Genomic DNA, 19,314 nt, shown 5'->3' on the forward strand with positions numbered 1-19,314 from the left:
AAATTTTTAAACACTGATCATATTTCGACACCTCCCAAAATTTCATCGATTTGCCAAACGTGATGTACCAATTATTACAATCAAAAATGCACTAATTAAAACCACACCTATAAAAGGAGATCGGTTTTGACCGACGGGTCTCCAGTTAGTTATTCTGGATTCGCGTGTCAAGTTGCGGTCGTAGTGAGTTGATTAGAAGTGGTGGATTAAATCTCGGTTATTGTGAAGTGTAACGTTTAGTGGTTTTCCCGTGTAAACTCACCATGAATGCAATCTAAAACTGACTGAAAAGTGTATGCGCTGCGGTTGTGCTAGTAGCTTCATTTTAGTTTGAAACAGCCTGTCCAACCATGGATCACAATCGATTCAAAGTACAAACGGTTATACAGATGAACAGTGGTCAACAACAAAACGGTGGTGGTACGCCACCACCCGTATTTCGGCGCCTAGACGACGAAGTGCAACTGAATGTCGCAGAGCTGAAAAACCGCAATCAGGTTGCCCCTGCCCCCCTGACCGAGGAAAATCGTCGCATTAGTATCATGGGAGTAACTAGGTAATGCCAACACGACAACAATGACGAATCCAGTGGAGGTTCATGGTATTTGATAAATTGTGCTAAGCAAGTGAGATATAGTTGTTGAACTCAAAAGATGATTGCTCACTAAATGGATTCGATTAGTGTTACTCGAGTAGCAGAGGCAAAAAAGCCAAGTGTAAAATTTCATCGAGAAGAAAAAAAAATCCCCCCCAATTAACGCCTCGACCTCAAGGCAGCATTATGTCCATCACTTATACAGCGTGTCTGCACTTCCAGGGACCCATTGCCACGACTGGATCACTATCGAACATCATCGCGAAAAATTAAGCGTCCATCGATTGGTGAACTGCATGGAGACAGCGATGCGAAAGATAAGAAACAGGTAGGTACGAAACTGTATTCAAATGGGATTTTTCTGGATCGTGAACCGGATCAATCCAGCCATTTTCGCAGTGACGATCGTTTTCGAGATCGAAGTCAAACAACGCATGTGTGAGGATATCGGGGGTGTCTAAGCGATGGTCGAAGCCATCCAGGGTAAAGGGGACTAGAAAAATCATAGTAACTTAATTTCAAACTTTACTATCATATCTTATTGTGTACTATTAACATTAGCTTATTCTGCTATCAGAGCATAATTTGCTATTATTATGATATTTTTGAATTATGAACTCAAGAGCTTATTTTGATCTAACAGCAGAATACGCTATTAATATGTTGTTATATTTAAACAACTTACATATGCTTTGTTGAGATAAGATAGCATTATGTTATTATTATACTATGACTTTTGCTGACATTGCAATTACTCAGTTAGTATTCCATAGATTTTCTGATGTTATTTTTGATATTTTAGCTCTTATATCAACCAAACTAATAATAAATTTGGATGTTCAGTTTTCCAATTTAAATAAAACAAAACTTGATATTAATTTGATATTCTCATCAGAAAAAAATTGGTAAAATTAAGGGATTTGTTTGGTGCCCCCGAGGAATAGCGTAGAACTTTATCAAATGAGCACATATTGAATACCTAACACCACTTCACAGTGGGCCAGATTTCATATGGAAGAAATATCATAAAATATGTTGCGGAGATCAAAAAAAAATGTTTAAATTAGGTTTTTTTCTGTAATTTACAAAATCTACTGAAACTCGCATTAAAATGGCTCTGACGGTTTTGACGCCTGTAGTAATATTTTCCAGTGTCAACTTTGGCCAAAAATCTAAGTCTAAACTTCTAAAGAATGCTCAAGCACTGAACTGAAATTATTCATCCACAAAGTTGACCTTGCATAGATGAGCAACTTTACCGAAGTCATGAATTAAGCTGATCCTCGGGATGACGTCGTAGTGATTTGATATCTTCGGTAAAGTTGCGCGTCTATGCAAGGCCATCTTTGTGGATGACAAACTTCAGTTTAGGCTCTGAACAGATGGAAAGTTATCGATTAATACCCCGTTCACATTACAACCTATATCACGTAATATAGGCTGTCTTGCAATGAGCACTCATACATAGGATTTCCAGTGAAAACTAGATGTATGAGTGCTCATTGCAAGACAGCGTATATCACGTGATATACGCTGTAATGTGAACGGGGTATAAGCCTGCTATCCGAGCATTGTTATTTCTGACAGACAAGAAGTTAAATTTTGACAACCGTGGCTCGAAAACCGGTCGATCGACAGCACAGGGATTTTTGAAGATAGAGAATAACTTTCGAAATGTTACTTTTAACCACGAGTTAAATTTAACTCGGCAAATGGTTCACAGCCTTAGTGCTCATATCTTTTGAACGAAGCACTCTTGAGACTTTTTTTTTCCTTGATTTGTTTTCCGTCGATCTTGTTTTCCGTACTGAGCACCAATGCTACCGACGCCAGGGAGGCAGCTCCTACACCTGGACCCCTACCTATTGGCCCATTAACTCATAGACCGGGGACCAACGGCTTTACTTCCCCGATCAAAGATGTTATGCCTCAGAAAATCCCGGCGGCGCCGACTGGGATTGTACCCAAGCCTTTTGGGGGTGAGAGGCAATCACACTTACCACTACACCACCAGCGCCACTCAATCTTGAGACTTGGTTTCTTTAACACAGTTGGCCTTGAGATTACGCTGGAAAATATTACGACAGGCGTCAAAACTATCACCCATTTTATGTCAAGTTTTCGTTGATTTTGTTAATTACAGCATAAAATCGAGTTTAAATCATTTATTTTGTTCTCCGCAGCATATTTTTTTTCCAAATGATACAGGGATCTCAACGGTTTGGCTATAAAGTAACGGTTTTCTACCTCGATATCTGTTTGGTTGAATTGAAAGAGGAAGTGACTTTAATAGATATAATACTATAAACGTGGATGAAAGAAGAACACCACATGTCTTAACTTGTGGTTCACAAAATTCATTTTATTTTAAAGGAATGCTAACAATTTACTATTTCAATAAAGGGCCATTCAATAAGGGGGAGGGGTGTTAGAATTTTTTTACGTTTTCCAACGTAAAAGGGAGGGGGTCTCAGAAATATCTTGCGTAAGCATGAAAAAGTCATATACAGACCATTCAAACATTCGATGTAAGATCTTACAAGGAGGGTAGAAGGGGTTTGTTAAATATTACTTAGTCTTACAATGGGAGGAAGGGGGAATTTAAAATCCTGAAAAAAAAGTGCATACGTAGTTATTGCATGATTCCCAAGTATATAAATTGTCACATTTTTAACACGGCACGTTCAAATTCAAATGTGCTTTACGCTTCTTACGAGGGAAAACATTATTCTAAATTTGAATTGATACTCCACAGTGCTTAGACGGTTCCAAATTGGTACTGTGAACAATCTATTTGAAGTGTGTATAAGAATGGGAAATAAAAACTTTTGTTCATGCCTTCTGCCCTTTTTCGATTTTCCTCTGAGAGAAATTTTGATAGCTAAAGATAAAAGGTAATGTGACAGTCGCTATGAATCAATGGAGACGCATGGTAGTCTAGTCGCATAGGACTATTGAGCGTAAACCCAAAACTTGATATCTTAAAAACTCATAAAAGTCATAAACGAAAAAAATCGCTGATTTTTTTATATGAAGTGTAAGAAAGCCTAAATTTTCAAGAAAAATATAAAAATATACTGCGCCCTCATGAAAACCATAAAATAAAACAAATGCAATCAATGATTTTCTATATAAAATCACATTTTTTTTAATATCATTTTATTAATTTTTTATTTCCTTTCATTTGATGTTTTGATCTTTGAAATCGGCTCAGTGATTCAAAAGCTATGAAATTTTGAAAAAAAATATCATTTTTGTAAAAAATCGGGTTTTTGAACCACTCTAACTCTAATTTAGTTATTACAATAACAAACGGATAACAGATGCTTTTTTAGATGCCAGAATACCATAGTTTGTTATTTTGAAGGTCTTCTAATACCAATTCAATAACTCTCTGAAAGGTCCCATTTTGTTATTTCGGTTTTCAAAAAAAAAAAAAAAGGTTTTATAACACGAGCATACCAAAATCTGGTATCATACCACATTAAGATATTCATTTGTTATCGATTAGCTATCGGTTCCTGCTCGGGTTTAAATGGATTAGTACTACTTCAGGGAAATCCAAGTTCAATAAACGTTGTGGAACTTCAGGAAAGAAAATCAATACAAATAGTAGAAGTACAGTGAACTTTGTAGTAGTGCAACAAACTTAGTAGCAGTTCGATATATATGAATTTTCAATTTTCTTTCCAATCGTATTCCGAAAAAAAGCTAATAGTGTATTTTTGAGTCTGGCTTAGAAATAGCCCATGAATAAAATTCTTGGGCCGTTGTTATATGGTGGTCTTGCAAACTCGTTTTCGCAGCGTTTCACTTCAATACTCCTCCCAAAGCATCACAAGGGCCCTTTCCATGACAAGTTACGAAACAATTCCACTCGGCAGCAATGACAAAATCTTTTTGCATGTTGCATTAATTAAAAGCGGTCATCTTATTTTTATGTTGGCTATATTGGTAAAACTGCAACCAGCATTGTTCACTTGGATTTTGACAAATTATTTTCGTAAACAAATCGGGATAGGAATCAACACCATCTGGGAGTAGGGTTTTAAAAATAAGTTTAACGTTCTGATGATATAAACAAACGCATACGGTATGCGTGCCACTTGTCCCTGCCAGGAAAGATACGATAAGATGTCCCTGCCAAAATGCAGTATTTCGGACAGTTACTTGCGAACATGGAAAATCCTATTTTAATGCATTGTTTACAAAAGCTGATACGTCCCTTTGAAAAAGTTATCGAGATTTATCCTTAAGTTGTATAAGGAATTTCTTTTTGGTCCGACAAAGGTGCGTTTTAGGTGGTAACGATCGATTCAAAAATGGTTGTTTCCACTAAAAATAAATATAAAAAAATGATTGATTTTTAGAAGAAGAAAAACAACAACAACATACAAATGATTTGTTTTTTTAATATTAACCTTGGAAGGGAAAAGGAACTATTCCGGACGGTCCCGCAACGGCATCGATGAAATCTGAAAAATGATTGCAAAAAAAGAAGAGTTTAAGTTAGTAGTTTCAGTGTTCACTCGGCTGTCGACAGAAGCAGACCACTCTCAATGTGTGTCAATCATTTTTTGGTCCTCCTCATTGTTCTTCATCAGCAGTTCTTTCAGTCGATGCGTCGTTGACTTTGGAAAGCAACCGTTTCGTGATGAGTGTGTGAGAGATGACCACGTTTTGCGTCCATTGCTGCAATGGAAGCGCTCTGACCCTCGTTGGCGAATCTGCCATACAATGAAAGCACTGGAAGCGGCTCCCGTTCTGGTGGAGGAGGCTTATTGGATAGCGGAAGATAAAATGTTTATTGTGTTGTACCTTTTTACTATAGTTTTAAGATGTATTGTATAGTGAACAAGAATCCTCGGCTCTGTAAAGTTAATTCGGTTGAGCCTTATCAAATAAACTAATAAACAACAAGTTAATAGTTTGAAGAAAAAAATTGAAATTTAAAGAAGAATCACATGAATTTTCAAATAACGTATCTGGAGCAGCGATTCTGGATGGTACTGCAACGACTTCTCCGGTCACAGTTCATACAGTTTGTGGTAGCAACGTTGACAAATGAAGGAGCTACTCTCATCTATTTTGATCGTTTTTTCCACTGCATAATCGTAAAATTTATTGGTGGTTTTTCTGGCACTTGCGTTTCATTTTCAGATATTCTTCGATTCAGCTGATATACAATGCTTCACATAACATTCTTTGTTTTATGTGAAGCAAGGTATCGTAACTACGAGTGAGTGATGTACCTACGAGTCTGTAACTCATAGGTATATCACTCGTTCGTAGGAAATGACGTCACCACAAACAGCTGTTTCAGGTTAATAGATGAGCATTGCGAAGAAATACAAACACCACCAAACATTTCCAAATGTTACTAACACCACGAAGCCTATTGAGCTGGAGCTTATGTAAAAGTCATTGCCTACGAACGAGTGATATACCTATGATATACAGCTTGGACTCGTAGGTATATCATTGATTGCATTTGTTTTTTATGGTTTTCATGGTTTTTAGATAGAGGCCGCAATATGTTTTTATATGTTTCCTTGAAAATTTAGGCTTTTTTATACATTATATCACAAAATCAGCAATGTGTTTTTTTCCGTTTTTTGAGTTATATATTTTTTAAGTTATCAAGTTTTGGGTTTTCGCTCAATACTCCTATGCGACTAGACTACCATGCGTCTCCGTCGATTTATAGAAGACGCATGGTAGTCTAGTCGCATAGTCTAGTAGTCTAGTGAGCGAAAACCCAAATCTATATATATATAGTTACACGATTTTGTTGTAATACAATAACTAGCTGTATAACTGAATGATGTTATAATTGAATTATATGATTGGTGAATAATTACTATATTATTGGTGAATTTAGTTATCCTTTAGCGTCTTGAAATTTATCCAGGGATCCTGGATTTTTCCGGGATTTAAACAAATAAAATTCCGATTTCCAGGATTGTTCTAATCCCTGGAAACAAGACTCTCTACTTGGGCCGGCGCCGGTCGTGTAGTGGTAAGCGTGACTGCTTTCTCACCCCAATGGGTCTGGGTTCAATCCCAGCCGAGGACGGTGGGATTTTTCTGAGGCATAAAAATCTCTGGTCACGTTTTCCTTCGGAAGGGAAGTAAAGCCGTTGGTCCCGGCCCATTTGTGTGTTTGAATAGGTGCGATATCCTACGCAGGTGTGGAAGCTGCCTTTCTGCACATTCGATTGTCGTCAATGGATGGCAATCGATGTCTGTCGGTGATTGGCACTAGATTGCGGAACAGAGACCGACGTTAAATAAAGGAAAAGAGAAAGACTCTCTACTTCCAGATATAGTGAGATGTGAACTTAGTCTTTACGAGTCCTCTGTTTTGGTCAAACGATGATCCCTGGCGATAATTGGTAAAATAATTGATGATCATCTACTTTAACTCAAATCCCGGGACCACCGCACTGTGGTACACACTGGCATTTATTTTTACAGATATCTCGGCAAAATTTCTGTTTGTTCGCTGAGATCTCAGCTAAATTCCTGTTTGTTAGCTGAATCTCGCCAGTTTTTCACTGAGATTCAGCAAATTAAATTGCGAACTAGTCGGCGGTGCCAATCTTGGCAAAAAAGCTAAGTGTCTCCATGCAAAAGTCGGTCAAAATCTAAAATATTTTCGATGGTATCTTTTCGTTTTAACATGTTTTATTTATGAAAAGTTAAATATTACCAGAAGAGTTTTTTCCTCACATTTTATAAATCTCTCTCGATCTTATATTAATAGCAAAAATAAGTTTTCCTTTTAATGTCAATCAAAAGGTATGCCTGAAGTCCGTTTCAATATTGTTGTTTGCATCTTCTGTGCACTTTTGAGTCATATAGGGTAATTGATGCTGGTTGGACCTAGCCAAAAACTGATGATGGTTGGACCTATTTTTCAATCGCTATTTTAGTCAATCTTCGCTAATTTTTTTTTTTTTTTGAAAGATCACTTTAGTATCATAAAAAAAACTCTTTTTCTTCAATTTGCATGGGTGTTTTATTGAAAAAACTTCAAAACAATTGAGTTTCAATGTGTTTTCAAAACAGTTCACTTTCCACGCATTAGCTCGTCATCATGCCTTACTTTCAAACATACAAAAAAGGAATATTTTTTACATTTATTTTTATTTTCATGCAGTAAAATACTGCTTTAAGGTGTAAACAACGCGTTAGTACGTCATTTATCTATTGGTTTCACTAAAATGTTTGAATAATTGACGAAATTCGAATAGATACATATGATCATGGTTGGACCTACGCAAGATGATGGTTGGACCTATGTGTTTCCTAAGACGGCCGCTAGGTGCGCTTCGGTTTGTCTACATCCTTCATGCGCAGCTGATTTGAAATTCGATTTCGTTTTGGCCGAGTGATCAGTTTCTTTGATTGAAAAAATGGCTTAACAAAAGAGTTATACGGTCGAAAATCTTCAAGAGACTGTTCTTTTAGTAGATAAATCACTTACCGCGTATCAGGCACAGAAAAGGTACAATATTCCGAAAACGACACTTCACGCAAAAATTAAGGGAAGCCACGGCAAGAAACATGGAAGGGAAATAGTGTTGAGTGTTGATTTGGAGAACCAGCTAGCGGATTGCGTTTGTATGTGCGCTGCTTCTGGCAGTCCCAAGACGACCAAAAAGATCTTGGAAGCTGCTAAAGACCTTGCGTCACTAGTTGAGCGTAAGTTTAAAGGAGGACTTCCATCGTGAGGTTGGCTGAAAGAGTAACCACCGATTTCCGAACTACCACGGAAGCGCCGAAAGAATCTGTTAATATGAATTACATTAAGCACTTCTCATACACCTCCTGTGTGTGAATTAACTTGAAATAAAATGTTAACAAACTAAAAATTGCTAACTGAAACTTATTTCCGAAAAAAAAAACTCCTAGGAGAAAAAGAACTATAAAACCAGCATTAAGTTCTGATATTCTGTCATTTTAAGCCCCTAAATTCCCCGGGGACACCCAGAACATGCCCGGAAGTGGCCAATGTGGTCCAAGGCACTCAATTTTGTTATTGATCTTGTTATCGAATTTGGAAGTAATGTGAAGTGTCGCATGATAGGTTTTATTCCTTCCATGTCAAAATTAGGTCCATGTTCCATATACCCTGGAACTTGTTCCGGCCATATCTTCGAAACCAGTAGACCGACTCGAAAAATATTCTATAGCTTTCAATGGGATCACAATACCTATATTTTTTTTTTTTTTTTATATTAATTTATTTATTTGTACAGGCTCAATCGAATAAACTTTACAGAGCCGAGTTATCATTTTCATTATACATGATTAATGTCTTAAATCTAGAGTTAAAGGAATTGAACCGATTACTCGCGGTCGTCTCGAGGTTAGTGGAGATTTACAATTTTTTGGATGGGGAAAGGGAGAAGGAGGTTTGAAATATGATTTATTATACAAATATTTAATTAATCCTAAAACATGAACTTATTTCTATTCATCTTGAAGACAAACATTAAAAAAAAAACCTACACGCACAATACACAAACTAAACACAAGGTTAATCAAACTTACAATCTAAGGTTAGTATTCTTAAAGTAAACATATATGAGTTTCATAAACTCCAGATCACGTCTAGCCAAAATATCCCGAACTGGAACATTAGGTTGTCTACCTCGAGCCCGAAGGGAATCGCACAGCTCAGATCTGACTCCACGATGCTCAGCACAAGACCAAAGGATGTGATCGGCGTCTTGGTAACCTTGTCCACATTCACAGAGATTGCTGTCTCCCAGCCCAACACGAAACAAGTGAGCGTTTAACGAATAGTGATTGGACATGAGGCGAGACATCAGACGAATGAAGTCTCGACCCACATCCAACCCCTTGAACCAAGGACTCTTCGACACCTTAGGGATGATCGTGAATAGCCATCGTCCCAAACTTCCTTCACTCCATTTATTTTGCCAGCTGGTGAGCGACTGTTGACGATAAATGAAGAAAAATTCATTGTAGGCGATTTGTCGATCGTAAATATCGCCTTGCATAGCGCCCACCTTAGCAAGTGAGTCAGCCATCTCATTGCCCGGAATCGAGCAATGAGATGGGACCCATGCAAAGGTGATGACAAAAGATCTTAAAGATAAAGCACTTAAAAGCTCTCGTATTTTCATGAGAAAATACGAGGAGTGCTTTACCGGCCTCATAGAGCGAATAGCCTCGACAGAACTGAGACTATCCGTAAAAATAAAATAATGATCTGGTGCAAGTGAGGCGATCGTTTCTAGCGTATAATATATTGCCGCCAGTTCAGCAACATATACGGAACAAGGAGCTTGAAGCATTCGAGAGGCGCTATGAAATTCGTTAAAAATACCAAAACCAGCGGACGACTCTATTAGTGATCCATCTGTGAAGAACGATCTTGCGGAATCAACTTGGCCAAACTTTGCAGCGTAAATTGACGGAACAATCATGGAACGATGAGGTTCTGGGATTCCACGAATCTCCCGCGTCATAGATAAATCAAAACTAACTGAATTGCCGAAGTCGGAGAAGCATACACGATGGGGATTATGCTGTGAAGGGCTGACATCCTGAGTTATGTACACGTAGTACAATGACATAAAACGAGTTTGAGGGTTTAGCTCAAGAAGCTTCTCAAAGTTTTCGATTACCAGTGGGTTCATAACTTCACAACGGGTGAGGAGTCTAAGGGACAATTCCGAAAACCGATCCGATAGTGGCAACATGCCCGCCAACACTTCGAGACTCATCGTATGAGTCGAGTGCATGCATCCTAACGCGATACGAAGACAACGATACTGGATACGTTCCAGTTTGATGATGTGAGTTTTAGCCGCCGACTGGAAGCAAAAACTACCGTACTCTAAAACCGATAAAATCGTTGTCCGGTACAACGTTAGAAGATCTTGCGGATGAGCTCCCCACCACGTTCCGGTAATTGTTCGGAGAAAATTGATCCTTTGTTGGCATTTTCGTCTCAGATACTCAATGTGGGATCTCCAGGTGCATTTTGAATCGAACCAGACCCCAAGATATTTGAAAGACATGGAATGAGTGATCGGCTTACCCAAAAGTTGAAGCTTCGGTTGTGCTGGGCTATGCTTCCTAGAAAAAACGACCAACTCAGTTTTCTCCGTGGAGTATTCGATACCTAGCTGGATAGCCCAAGTAGACAAATTGTCTAAGGTATCCTGTAAGGGTCCTTGCAGGTTGACCCCTTTGGGCCCTGTCATAGACACTACGCCATCATCTGCAAGTTGTCTCAACGTGCAGTTGTCACTTAGACAATTGTCAATTTCTCTGACATAGAAATTGTACAAAAGGGGGCTTAAACATGAGCCCTGGGGGAGACCCATGTAACTAAATCGAGAAGCTGTAGAGTTTCCATGAGAAAAGCTCATATGTTTCTCTGACAGCAAATTGTACAAAAAGTTATTAATTAATGGGGAAAGGCCACAAGCGTGGAGTTTGTCTGAAAGGACTTCAACCGATACTGAATCAAAAGCCCCCTTGATATCCAAGAATACAGAAGCCATTTGCTCTTTTTTAGCAAAAGCCAACTGGATTTCTGTGGAAAGCAACGCGAGACAGTCGTTCGTTCCCTTACCCCTACGGAAACCAAATTGAGTATCTGAGAGTAGGTGGTTCGTCTCAACCCATTTGTCGAGGCGAAAAAGGATCATTTTCTCCAACAATTTTCGAATGCACGATAACATCGCGATGGGACGATACGAGTTATGATCTGTCGCGGGTTTTCCAGGCTTTTTAATGGCTATAACTCTCACTCGCCTCCAATCATCTGGAACAATATTGAACTCCAGGAACTGACAAAACAAGTTCAACATGCGCCTCTTAGCGACGTCTGGGAGGTTCTTCAACAAGTCGAACTTGATCCTATCAGCCCCCGGAGCCGAATTGCGACACGAAAGGAGCGCGAGTGAGAGCTCCAGCATTGAAAAAGGCTGGCTGATCTCGTCTACCGAATTCGTCGTTTCGCGAGGAATCATCTGTGCCGGCACGGAATCAGGACATACTTTTCGCGCGAACTTGAGAATCCACCGATCCGAGTACTCCTCGCTCTCGTTGTTTGAAGACCGGTTACGCATCCTTCGCGCCGTGTTCCAAAGCGTATTCATCGACGTTTCGCGCGATAAACCGTCCACGAATTGCCGCCAGTATCCGCGTTTCTTGGCTTTGATAAGGCTCTTGAGTTCGTGTTCAAGAGTCGAGTACGCTTCGAAATACTCGGGTGTTCCGCGTTTCCGGAAAAGCTTAAACGCGTCGGACTTTTTACGATAAACCTCAGTGCATTGCTGGTCCCACCAAGGGGTAGGAGGTTTCCTACGAAAAGACGTTCCTGGAACCGGCCGAGTTTGAGCTCGAAGCGCGCTGTTCAAGATCAGATTGGAGAGGAAGTTATATTCCTCCAACGGTGGAAGCTCTTCTACCGACGACACGGCTTCATCTATCGCGGTCTTGAACGTTGTCCAATCGATATTACGGGTGAGGTCGTACGCGACGTTAACGGATTCCGAAGAATTGAACCCACTGGCAATCGAAATGCCGATCGGCAAGTGATCACTACCGTGGGGATCCTGGATCACATTCCACGTGCAATCCAACGATAATGAATTAGAGCAAAGTGTGAGGTCTAATCTACTTCCATTTGAGGATGGACCAGCCAGACGTGTTACTTCTCCATTGTTAAGAATTGTCATATTGAAGTTATCACAGAGGTCATATATCAAAGTAGAACGGTTGTCATCATACAGTTCCCCCCAGCCTGTACCGTGGGAATTAAAATCTCCCATAATCAACCGTGGAGTAGGAAGAACTGAACAGATATCTGAAAGTTGTTTTTGACTAATCGAAACTCGGGGAGGAATATACACAGAAGCAATACAAAGGCTCTTGCCTTTAACAAAAGCCTGACATGCGACAACTTCAATACCTGGAAATTGTGGAAGATTCACTCTATAGAAGGAATGGCACTTTTTGATCCCCAAAAGTACTCCTCCTCCACGCGAATCCTCACGATCCAGTCGAATAATGTTAAAATCATGAAAAGGAAGATCGATATCTGAAGAGAGCCAAGTTTCACACAGAGCAAATGCATCACAATCATTATTGTGAACCAAAAACTTAAACGATTCTATCTTAGGAATAAGACTTCGACAATTCCACTGTAGAACAGTGATCAAATCCCCGACCTCGTTTGGAAAATTATCCATCGAAGGAGATGATTGCTGCAAGGAGGGGCCACTTCAATGTCAACTGCTTCAAGAGGGTTTTCACAGTAGGAAGCAGTGCCAGAACAATGCTTTTCAGAGGATCAGAAATATCGAGGTAATTGAGGATACTGTCCACAATGTTATCAAATGAGAACAACCCAGATGAAGAAGGGGCTTGTGTTCTGAAAATTGGGGCATCGGGGGTTTTGGATGTCCCCGGGAGAGGTGGAAAATCCTGGGTATAATCAGTTCTGCGGAATCCAGGAGGAGTAGAAGTCTCCTTTTTTCCACCACTCCTTGATTTGGGCAAGCTGATTTGGGGTTCTTGATCTGCAACTTTCCGCGAACGGATGCGTTTTCGTTTCCGGGCAGAACCTTCCGGAAAACTGAAAGAAACTCCCTCCTCAGCCAAGTCAGAGCCAGACTCGTCATCTGACAAAAGAGCGAAGGGATTTGTTTCGTTAGTCGATGGCTTGGCTGTCTTAAGCATTTCTGCAAAAGACCGCCTGGAACGTTCTTTAAGAGAGCGCTCTAGTTTTTCCCCACGTTGTTTATACACCGGACACGACGAGAGACCATGAGGAGGAGATCCTTTGCAGTACACGCATTTTGGTGCCGTGACTGTGCAGGCGCCATCCTCGTGCTTCTCCCCGCATTTGGAACAGCGTGCCTTGCTGCCACAGTGAGAGGCCGTATGTCCCAACTGTTTGCAGTTTTGGCAGATCATGACCCGAGGAACAAACAAGCGCACAGGTAGCCGAAGTTTTCCCAACTCGATGTACTGAGGAAGGGCTGAACCAGAAAAGGTCACGCGAAACGAGTCTGTGGGGGTAAAACTCTTTTTACCCTCGCTGACAGATACTGAGCCCAGTTTTTGGACATCCAGTATCTTCACCGGGGGGAGCAAGGGGTTCTTGAAACGGCCAACCGCCTGCTTCTCCAAGATCTCGGGGGTCAGACTCGCTTCGGTGACCACACCTTCGATCTCCACATCACGAGCTGGTATGTAAACCCTGTACTCAATCGTAAAGAGCTGGAAGGCAGCAATCTCGTTAGCCTGCTTCAGGTTAGAAACGACAACACGAAGTTTATTATGCCTAACCTTCGTGATTTCGGTCACGGCCGAGTATCGCTTCGTCAGATCAGTGGAAATTTGCATCAAGTTCAAAGGTTTGTTTTTGGGCTGAAAGTAGACAACCCATGGCCCAGTCGAGTCATCTGGATAGGCTCGCGATCGGGGGCTTTTCTGAGACGAACCATGAATGACAGGACGTTTTCGTCTTTTCTTGCCATCGAGTGGCAAACTGGTGTCATCTTCCGACAAAATGTCCATATCGTCTTCTGACGAGACGTCCATTTTGCCGTACTAGTGGGAGCGGTAAACGCTCTACCACTGAAACGATGCTTAAAACCACACAGACACAATAAACAGAAAAAAAACTACAAACACAGAAACACAAAATTAAATTTAACTGATGGGCGAGAGAAAGAAACAGGAAAAAAAAAACTTATCTGCTATACTACTACCACCGAGTGATTACACAGCAGCAGCGGAGCGACGCGCAGCGTGGGTGACCTTCGATGCGCGTGTGCGGGCGATCTTTGTAGTGGTGTGCTTGTATGAGGCTCGGCACTCAGCTGGACACACGATGATGGATGACCGGTATAAATGCGGAGGCAGATGCTGACACTCGATGACGATGATCTGTGTGCAGGTATGCGTGATCACGCACCGATGAAGCGCAAATTGGTTTGCGAATATCCAATTGCAAGTGAACAATTTTCTTTCCGATGACGCCGAAAACCACTTTCTTCTCAGAAAAACTCACTTTCAGATAATTGTTTAGCCGGTAACTATGCCAGTAATCACTAAGCGAGAAAAAACTGATAATTTAAACCAACTGAATACCGAGAAAACTTCCGAAATACCGAAGCGCGAAACAAGTCGACTGTACTTCTTGCTAGGTCGCAGTGAAATCCACAATACCTATAGTTTGACGTTAAAATTTTTCCAAATCGGGTCAATGATTTCCGAGAAAATGAGCCATGATAAATAGCTAATGTGTGGAAAGTGAACTTTTTTAAAAACGAAGTTAAACTCAAATTTCTTGATTTTTTTAAATAGCAAATCCATAAAAACTGTATAAAAAGGGTTTTTTTCATGATACCTATAAGCTCTAAATAAAGTTTTTGAACAAATATGGGCTAAACTAGCATTTGCAAAAATAGGTCCAACCATCAACATTTTTTAGGTCCAACCAAGATCAGTATAGGTCCAACCAACATCATAATTCTTTGCTGAATAAAAACGTTTTATAAAATTATTTGTTCATAATATTTAACTTTTTATGTTATTATTAGAAACAAGAAATGTAGATCTTTCCCCTAATCACGCATTTTTTATAATTATATGTTGAACTCATAAAAAAAATACAACATGAATGTTGACGTTGTGTGAAACCGGCCTAAATAGGTCCAACCATCATCAGTTACCCTATGTCACTCAAATGTCTGGTGGTTCTTTTTGACATAAAAATCTGACATGGGAAAAATCAATTATTTCTATTATTCATAGTTCCAGGCCAAATAGCGAAAAAATATTTTACCACTCAGAATTCCACTGCCACTTCCGATAATTGTTCGCTAGGGGCAATGAACTAAGTTTGTGCTGAAATTCGGCCATTTTGGCTCACGTCAAAGTTTTCAAAATAGCGTATTTCTACTCTATCTTGGACATATTCCTTGGAAAGCTCTCAATTAACAACTGTGAAAGTACCGTGAAAGAAAACTACGCTGAGGGCAATAGAAAGAAGAAACTCAAAATTGCTTTAACAAATCTTGCTCAAGTTCATCCCTATTTGCAGGAACCCGAGGTCGATGAACTGCCCAAACCCATCGGCCATCGGTTGGGCTGGATCCAGGGTGTACTGACGCCATGCCTGCTCAACATTTGGGGAGTAATGCTCTTCCTGCGACTCAGCTGGGTCGTTGGAGAGGCCGGTATCATTGAATCCCTGATCATCATGGCCCTGTCCTATGTGGTATGTGTCATCACAACCCTCTCCCTGTCGGCCCTTTGCACCAACGGACAAGTTCAAAGTGGTGGCATCTACTATATCATCTCCCGATCACTTGGGCCGGAATTTGGAGCGTCGGTTGGCGTGGTGTTTGCCTTTGCTAATGCCGTGAATGCATCCATGAATACTATCGGTTTTTGTAGTTCCTTGAATGAGTTATTAGGTAAGTTTGTCAACAACACATATCATGCATTTCATGCATACAAATCCAGCTCACATGATTTTCTTTTCCAGAATCTCAGGGAACTAAGATAGTTGATGGAGGCATAAACGATATTCGTATCGTCGGAACTATTGCACTTCTACTAATGGTGACCATCTGCGCTGTTGGTATGGATTGGGAAGTAAAAGCACAGAACTTTTTGCTAGTGGCCATTTTGCTGGCGATAGCAAGTTTCATAATCGGGGCGATCATAGGTCCTACTACCGGTGAGGATGCTAAAGGATTTCTTGGATTTTCGATGGCCGTAGTATCATCTAACATGGGACCGCAATATCGAGTGAGTGAAGGTGTTCAGCAAAACTTTTTCAGCGTGTTTGCCATTTTCTTTCCCAGTGTGACTGGAATTCAGAGTGGAGCCAACATTTGCGGTGACTTGAAAGATCCAGCTAGCGCCATTCCCAAGGGAACGCTTCTGGCTTGCCTAGTATCGGGAATTTCCTACATTCTCTTCACGTTATTTGCTGGTTCTGTGGCAGTTCGTGATGCATCCGGAAATCTCACGGATCTAGTGGGATCCAATTTCACTTCATGTGATATAGATCTCAACGTAAGCATATGTGAATGTAGTAAAAGGAAAATGCTTATTTTGCCATACTTTTACAGAACTGCAAATATGGGCTGAACAACGACTACGCGATCATGCAATTGATTGCTGCCTCGAGCGCCCTTATTTACCTCGGATGCTGGGCTGCTACACTCAGTACCGCATTGACCAACCTACTGTCCGTCCCTCGCCTGATACAAGCACTTGGAATCGACCGTATTTACCCGGGACTGATATTCTTCTCCAAGGGCTATGGAAAACATGGTGAACCGTACCGTGGATACATACTCGTCTTTTTAGTTTCCTTCGCATTTATCATGATCGCAGATTTGAACACAATCGCTTCGCTGATATCGAATTTTTTCCTAGCATCGTACGCTTTAGTGAACTTCTGCACTTTCCATGCTGCTACGGTCAAGCCTCTCGGTTGGCGTCCGACCTTCCGTTACTATCATCCTTGGCTGAGTATGGCCGGATCACTGCTGTGCGTGATCATCATGTTCTTGATCGATGTAGTATCCACATTCATCACTATTGTGATCATCTTCATCCTGTACCTTACGGTGGTCTACCGCAAACCGGATGTCAATTGGGGGTCATCAACCCAAGCTGCAGCGTACAAGTCGGCACTGAACTCGGCCCTTAATCTGGAACAAGTGGGAGACCATGTCAAAAACTACAACCCACAACTATTAGTGCTGACTGGAAATCCGCTGCATCGACCGGGATTGCTGAACTTTGCCAATTTGATCACAAAGAACAACTCCCTGATGATCGTGGGAAACGTAATAGAGAGAAGACTGGTCTACAAGGAGAGGAAATTGAACATTCAAGCTGGGAAAAAAGTGCTCAACGATTTGAAAATAAAAGCCTTCTACAACATCCTGGACGGGCTGCCATTTGACGAGGGTATACGAGCAATGATCCAATCGTCGGGATTCGGAAGAATGACTCCGAACATATTGATGATGGGATACAAGACAGATTGGCGCAAATGTAGCAGTGAGCAGCTGCATATTTATTACAACATTTTGCAGTAAGTAGCACCAGCGCTCCAATAAAATCAAAGAATTTGGTAGCCCCCCAGAGGCACCTGGAAAATTCTGGACAGGTAGCATTCGTAAGAGTTTGTAGCATTTTCGTCTGTTTTCAAGATTCCCTAGATCGGATATTTATTACACTTATATTCCACAACATTCTCTTGAACCTTAAGAAGTTGCTTCCTGGCAAACCTGAGCCAAGCTGGTGGCCGTTGTTATAAACGATTAATTGTCTTTCCTTACTAGCAATGCATTCGACAATCGGCTCGCCCTGACAATCCTGCGACTACCGAACGGTATCGACTGCTCGCACCTGGTTCCACCAAACCCAGAGCTGGATCTTGCCGATTCGGCCCTGAATATTATGTCTACGCTAACATATTTCAACACACCTGCCGGGAAGCGACTCCGGAAGGGCCTAATGCCAGTAAATTCCAACCTCGATCTTCATGGAATGGTTAACAGCAGCGAACAAGTCAGTGTGAACGTTCCAAGCGAAGGTAAGGTCTGTTGAAGTCAACATTGCTGCATAACAAAAAACATTTATTTCTGAATTTTTAGCACCAGGTATCAAACCAGCCACGGTTGCTTCCGTACAAATCCAACAGTTGAATCTGTTCCGCGATAAGCAACCGGCAGGATATATCGACGTATGGTGGTTGTACGACGATGGAGGTCTCACCATTTTGCTACCGTATATCATTTCAACTCGATCAAAATGGTCCGACTGCAAAATACGGGTATTTGCTCTAGCCAGTCAAAACACAAACGTCGAAGAGGAACGTGAAAAGTAAGTGCCTACACCGTTAACACACCAAATAATAATACAGCTTTTACCTTCGCCCTCCGATCAGCATGACAATTTTGCTCGATAAGCTGCGCATCAACTACGTATCCCTGGTCATGGTCAACGTGATCGATAAGCCACAGGAAGCAACGATCCAATCGCACCGTGCCCTCATCGACGCTCTGATAGAAGGACAGGAAACGGATGTATTCGTTAGCGAATCCGAGCAGGTCCAGTTGGAAGAGAAAACGTACCGTCAGCTGCGGCTACGGGAACTGCTGCAGCAGCACTCGAAGAACGCTTCCCTGATCGTGCTGTCCATGCCAATACCGCGGAAGGTACAATCTATAGCGAATTATTTAAAATAATATGTGCTATATTTTTTCTTTTCTTTTCTTCAGGGAATCGTTTCCGCACCGCTCTACATGTCGTGGTTAGAGATGCTCACGAAGGACATGCCACCGTTCTTACTTGTACGTGGCAACCAGACGTCTGTACTCACATTCTACTCCTAATTATGCAGCGAAGTTCAACTCGCAATTTTCAACTTTATCATTGAATGGAAAATAAATATCTGCTACGGTCAAGCATAAATACATTCGAGCAGTGTACTGGAAAAATCTTGACAAATTGATTTTGCACACATTAGCAAATTATTACCGACTTCAGTCAATTTTTACCGAGCTTCCAACATTGCAACATATGGTAAAAAATTGACATTAATCTGAAAGCCTATTTTGTTTAAATTTCCTGGAAATCAATTTAATTATGAAAAATACTCTGATATTGTCTTAATTTATTGATGC

The 19,314-nt window shown here is 40.9% G+C and overlaps 1 protein-coding gene across 1 annotated transcript; it reads left to right on the forward strand.

The window, feature by feature from the left end:
• The first annotated feature begins 206 nt into the window (after positions 1-206).
• On the forward strand, positions 207-19,081 carry LOC135713485 (bumetanide-sensitive sodium-(potassium)-chloride cotransporter-like). The gene is made up of 9 exons (XM_065236609.1): positions 207-556; positions 818-923; positions 15,702-16,077; positions 16,149-16,684; positions 16,741-17,717; positions 17,968-18,221; positions 18,283-18,511; positions 18,576-18,846; positions 18,910-19,081. Exons 1-9 carry the CDS (start codon positions 351-353, stop codon positions 19,021-19,023), a joined length of 3,069 nt encoding a protein of 1,022 aa, XP_065092681.1. The 5' UTR covers positions 207-350; the 3' UTR covers positions 19,024-19,081.
• Positions 19,082-19,314: the final 233 nt, after the last annotated feature.

This window comes from Ochlerotatus camptorhynchus, unplaced genomic scaffold (assembly GCF_037179485.1).
Source record: "Ochlerotatus camptorhynchus isolate MF236.1 unplaced genomic scaffold, CSIRO-AGI_Acam_v1.1 ptg000557l, whole genome shotgun sequence".
In the NCBI taxonomy this organism is placed as follows: Eukaryota; Metazoa; Arthropoda; class Insecta; order Diptera; family Culicidae; genus Ochlerotatus; species Ochlerotatus camptorhynchus.